The sequence below is a fragment of the Papaver somniferum genome, chromosome 8, assembly GCF_003573695.1.
Source record: "Papaver somniferum cultivar HN1 chromosome 8, ASM357369v1, whole genome shotgun sequence".
Taxonomy (NCBI): domain Eukaryota; kingdom Viridiplantae; phylum Streptophyta; class Magnoliopsida; order Ranunculales; family Papaveraceae; genus Papaver; species Papaver somniferum.
The window spans coordinates 11,488,741-11,494,417 of NC_039365.1; the positions used below are offsets into that span (position 1 = coordinate 11,488,741).

Consider the following 5,677-nt stretch of genomic DNA (forward strand, 5'->3'; position numbering starts at 1 on the left):
TTGGGGACTTACCAGCGTCTTTGGCTTCTTTTGGGCGAAGTTTCTTTCCATCATCCACGACTGGATGGTTTACAGTTTACCGTTCAGTTACAGTTTACCGTTATTGGGGGTTAATTCAACAGGTGATTGGGCTTCTAAATGTTCTATGATGTCGTGTAACAGAATGCTCGATGCTCAAATTTCTCTGAAAGATCACATCTGCACCATATCATCCTTCCACTGAACGATTTTGAGTGTCAGAATTTTGGCATGTGAAAGGCATTGAACGCGACAGATGAAGTTAATGAGATTCTATCGCATAAACATATCTCCACAAAAGCTATGGAATCAAACTGTAACGTGGCTGGGACGAACTCAGAAGAAGATGCATATGGGTGCCATATGTTCCCTAGGATGGCATTATGATAATTCAATTTCTTGAATCATGAATTAATAAATTAAGAAGTATTCCATATAAACATTTTGATTACAAAAGGAAAAATGAAAAATGAAGCAGATCTGAATTGAACTAAATACAGGGGAATCGAGAGTGCAATCAATACAGGGTATTGTAGGTAAAGCAAGTAGCCATGATCGAAACTACACAAATAACAAGTGAAGGTAATAAAGTGATATTCAAGAGATGTTTCTGACCAAAATATCCGGCTAGTGTTATTGTTGCATCTGCCACCACCCTAGCTAAAGTTCCGGCTTCTGTTGAAAGTAATCCACCGTTATATGTCCCCCGAGCTAGCCTTGACGACATCACGCGCGATAAGAGTGATAAGTTCACACCTAAATTTTCATAAATAAATAAGTTGTCAGGACTCAGAGGTTGAAAAGAGATGATAACAAAAGGGTTTACAGAACAGCTACAGTGGGATAAGTGCTGAGAAGACGGAAACATTACTAAGATGAAGACAGATTACCTTCAAGAACTTCAGCAGACACGAATGTGATAAGTGCTGAGAAGACGTACTGCGGAATAGAATATGTGTGCGTTACATGGAAGCTTAGAACAATTCCAATGCATACCATGATTTCAGATGCCAACAAAATTTGCCTGCAGAGAACCAAGACACGAATAATTAAGAGCAGGATATAACCCATAATCCAATTTAAAAGATGGTATCCGAACTATTTTTCAGTGACCATAGTCCAGTAGAATGTTATTTGCTTATACTATATGGGGAATATAGAAAATAGATACTGGGAGAAAGATATCGTGTTGTTAACCATTGTTCCAAAATGAAATGAGACATTATATATTTGACTACATCTCCTGTTATGTACCTGTCCTCAAACATGTTGCTAATGTAGCTTCCGATGACAATATTTACTGGAAGAACAGTCAATCCAAGACATGCAAGGAAGATTGCAACCGTGCTAGTTGACCAATTGAAGTAGTACGTGGTAATAACACTAGATTCAGAGAGTAAAATTTCCATTGCGTATTTGAGCATGAAATAGATCAATAATTGAACCTGAAAATCATTGAAGCAGCTGGAATTAGATCTGACAGTACAGAACACTGATGGTAAAAATATAATTTTTCTATTCATGTCTGCACAATTTGAAGATTGTGGAACGAAATTTTATCATTCACTAGTTTAAAATGACTAAAGTCAATGGAAAAGGTACACATACGTAATACATTAAGAACAAAAAAGAGTTACAAGGAAAAAGATGATGTGTTTAGCAAGTCAAAACCCTGTGTTGTTTTATTCAAACTTGCATGTTCTTTTTATAGGCCACGATTATCTTTTTAGATGAAATGACATACTACCTTCAGGCACCAACAGATTTATGTTCTACCAATTTAAAACTTACGTGTATACCAAAAAATTAATGAAATTTAAGTAGTCATGTGAGTTCAAACAAGACTAAAAATGAAAGGCAAACCTTCACAGATGGTGTAAGCAACCTATATGCTGACCCAATTGAAGCAGCAGCGAGATGCGATTCTTCATTAGCTTCTTCACTACCATCAACATCATCATCACCATCTTCATCTTCGTCCTTCTCTTTAGAACTTAAAAGCAGAGGTTGTACCAGAGCTTTTTCCAACTCACCATTTTCTAGTCTTGCTGTCATCCAAAATATAAACAAAGTAGGCAATAAACATCGTTACTATCACGCCAAATAACAATAAAATTGAATGGGTTGCAAACTATAGGCTTTTCGACCTACAATCACTTCAATATATGCTTGTATACTAGGAAATAACAGTTTTCTAACCCCAGTCTTCTAGGAGATCATCATCTTGGTGAACCACAGATATCAGATGTCATGAAATGTATGTATAATATATGCGAGCTTATAAGAAAAGGTATTAGAATATTCACGCAGGGGGTATGAAATCCTCTATAATTTTAAGGTAAAAAGATTAATGAAGGTTCTTATTGACCACCAAACGAACTTTACGATATAGTACGCAATCAACCATATGCACAATCTAAATGCTATTGGAAAGAAAACCTGACTTATCCAGGCCATCAAATCAATGTAATGGTAATTCTATACAGATTAATGCAACTATGCAGGCCTAAGGATTGGCCTCATCAATTTCAACAGGTTGTCATTTGTTCAGCTTTTTGTGCGTCATCTTTCAATTTACAACAGAAGCGATTCAAAAGTAGTAACCAACATACTGTAAGCTTTGAAATTGTGACTAGAGAAAATTATAGTAAGGTAGGTGGAGGAGGAAAAATTACCAGCATCTTCTTCCTGTGGCACAGGTTTAGCTTCGGGCAAGGGAGCAGGTTCCACAAAGGAGATCCAGAGCCAGACTAAATAGAATAGCCATGCCACTGCCATAACCCATCCTGGCAACGTATCTTCATTAAATGTAAGCTTGGAAATCTTAAAATTAGTTTGAAGCAAGCCTGCAAGAGCAGGACCACAAGCCATCCCAAGAGCGCTGGCACTCACAAAACCCGCAGAGGCCTGCATTCTTATTCTATTAGGAACGCAATCACTTATATAACGCCGGTTAACAGCTCTGGCAGAACCAAATCTGAAATGATGATAATATTCACATCAAGATATTGTGAGAACAAAGAATTGATGGAAAATTGAGAATACTAAGGGAAGTTGACTCAAGTGACTGGAGAAGCTGGGAAACACTTACCCACACAAAAGACGGCCAATCAGAAGAACTGCAATGGAATCAAGATCATATGCCAGAGCATATAAAACGTTCCCCAAAAACAGAACAATACTGCTGAATACAAGAGGTCGGAAATATGATCTATTGGACCACGCACTGAAATAGACTGACGAAAACACCTGTGCAACAGCCATAGCCCCTATCACAATACCACAAACTGTTGCCGCGGCTCCAAGGCTTAGAGAATAGTTATCAGCTGTTGGGACAATAATATACGTATTGACCATATACAAGAATGTGTTTGCTAAGTTCAACATTAGTGACGCAAAATGATATCTCTGTTCATCAACTGGTTCATCAGATGGCATTGGTAGCTCATCTTGCATAATAAGGGCATGTTGCCCTAAGAAGTGGAGGAAATTTGTGGAGTGAGTCAACCTATCTACAGCTGCTCTTATAGAATCAATAACAGGATCCTGCAAGTAAAACCATGAAATATCATCTCTGCAATTAGTAACCAATTAGAACAATAAAACAATAGAGGGTAAGTATATTAAAAGAGGCAAAAACAAACAGGTGGTAACCAGAAAGAAAATGAAAACCTGAAATGCAATAGATGGTTGGTCATAAATTGATAAGTAGCTTCCCTGGCGATCCTGAAGATCTGCAAGATTGCGAGTTACAGCTCCTACAACAGCTCCAAATCCCTGTATGTTCATTCATATGCACTTTAACAACGATGTTTTGGATCTCAAAAGAGCGAAAAATAACAAGAGGTAATCTATTTGTTTGTGTTCATATTGTCAAGGAAAGAATATCAAATCAACAGAGTTGTTACTGTACCACATGCTTGAACACTTGTTGTAATTGGGAGTAAGGATGATTTGCACGAGAAGTCACATAGTAATCAGTGAATCTGTAGCCAAACCGTTTATCAAATTTTTTCAGTATTTTGCGAAGCCCAATTGCATTCATCTCCACAAAGTAGAGAAGCTTTAGAAGATCTCGTCCCACATCTCTATACGCTTCTCGTAGTTCAGACATTTGTGCAATCTCTGGCTCTCTTAGAAGTTCAGCCTGTTGTTCCCCCAGTTTGGCTAGCCTGCTCGCGAGTAGTCCTTGTTGTTCCAAAAGGAACAGTACAATTTTTTCAATCTGAATAGAAATACACCATAACAAAAATCCTCCATTACCTTCTTAACTAAATATCGGTAATAACTTATTCAAATAGCGAAGAACCATCTTCAACAGTGAAATAACTAAAGTGGTTCCGTAAAGGTGCTCCAATTATGTTGGTACTCTACCTGATTATCCAGCATTCTTGAAAATTCCTTGAGAACATGTCGACGGTCTTGCGCTCCTGCACCAAGTTGCTGAGTAAATTGCTTCACTTTCTTCTTCATCAACTTGTAGTTAATGTAATAGCTACAACAATCAACCAAATGACAACCACATTAGTCAAATCATTTCTCCAAAACAAGAATGAATTCGCAGAATCCTCTCGCATAAAGCTTACTCAATTTAGTGCAAAAAAACAAAAGGTCACACACAAACAAAAATCAAATTCAAATTCATAATCCAACAAAAACACAAGATAGGAAGGAAATGTACCCTTGCCATTCTTGAATCTGTCTCTCCTTCAACTTTTTCCCAAATTCAACCATCTTTCAAATAACTAGACAAAAAACAAACACACAAACAAACAATCAATCACACAATCAGAGAACAGAAGATAAAAATTGAACCAAACAAAATTGAGAAACAAACCTGAGTCAAAACCTTAAAAGCTCCTTCTAGCTATGGATTTCCTTGCCTGTACTTATATTTGGTCGTCCTTAGATGATCATCAACAAACAGAAGAAGATGATGAAGAAGAAGACAACATCCAAAATCCTACCCTGAGATAACCAATGGGATTCAAAAATCTATGAAACACTCATTGATTGAAAACTTAACTCAAATGGAGCTAAAAACAAATCAAAAGAAAAATTCTAAAACTCTCAGAATTGTGAAAAATGAAGAAATTGAGATGCAGAAAAACAATATCTTACTTGTAGTGCGGATCTTCAAAGTGGCAATGCACCGTCCGTATGTATAGGATGAGATTCAATGATTTATTATTATAATAAAATGATGATTTTTTGGGTTATAGAAGTATTAGGGATTTTACGAGAACAGAGATTTTCTTTGACCTCGAAATCGCTACACTGGAACAACTTTGGGTTATACGAAATTAGTTTAATGATATTGACAAGTGCTGATTATTTGAAACCACACATGTTTTGACTGGGAATCTAAGCCAGAGACTAGGATTTTCGACGTTGCCTTTAACAAAGTAAAATGCACATTTTTATGTGCTCCACAATAATCCTATTAGTCGCTTTTGTTTTATCTTTCAAATAATTAAGTAGCCATTAAGTGTCATTAATAACATGTTGCCATATAAGTAGTTGCCGATTACTTGCATCAATACCATTTTTTTACATGCAAATATAAGTATTAGCTGCACTTATCTATAAAATTATCATCCATATTCGATAATTGATTATAAAATAAAAATGAAAATATCAATATAACAAGAATTTAGAA

General features: G+C 36.4%; 1 protein-coding gene across 1 annotated transcript; it reads right to left on the reverse strand.

Annotated features, from left to right (window-relative positions):
- Nucleotides 1-399: 399 nt before the first annotated feature.
- LOC113304329 (SPX domain-containing membrane protein At4g22990-like) lies at nt 400-5,350 on the reverse strand. Its single transcript, XM_026553410.1, has 12 exons — nt 5,140-5,350; nt 4,856-4,986; nt 4,700-4,763; nt 4,393-4,513; nt 3,932-4,243; nt 3,691-3,795; nt 3,110-3,564; nt 2,694-2,995; nt 1,882-2,066; nt 1,273-1,463; nt 909-1,042; nt 400-774 (listed from the first exon to the last, which is right to left on the reverse strand). The coding sequence occupies exons 3-12, from the start codon at nt 4,750-4,752 to the stop codon at nt 536-538; spliced, it is 2,097 nt and encodes a 698-aa protein (XP_026409195.1). The 5' UTR covers nt 4,753-4,763; nt 4,856-4,986; nt 5,140-5,350; the 3' UTR covers nt 400-535.
- Nucleotides 5,351-5,677: the final 327 nt, after the last annotated feature.

Bases quoted from the DNA above. Each gene is read 5' to 3' on its own strand.
- LOC113304329 (XM_026553410.1), bottom strand. From the start codon at position 4,752: ATGGTTGAATTTGGGAAAAAGTTGAAGGAGAGACAGATTCAAGAATGG. The intron at 4,514-4,699 runs GTACATTTCCTT...TGATTGTTGTAG, and splicing joins CAGATTCAAGAATGGCAAGG to CTATTACATTAACTACAAGT. The intron at 2,996-3,109 runs GTAAGTGTTTCC...TCATCATTTCAG, and splicing joins ATTGGCCGTCTTTTGTGTGG to ATTTGGTTCTGCCAGAGCTG.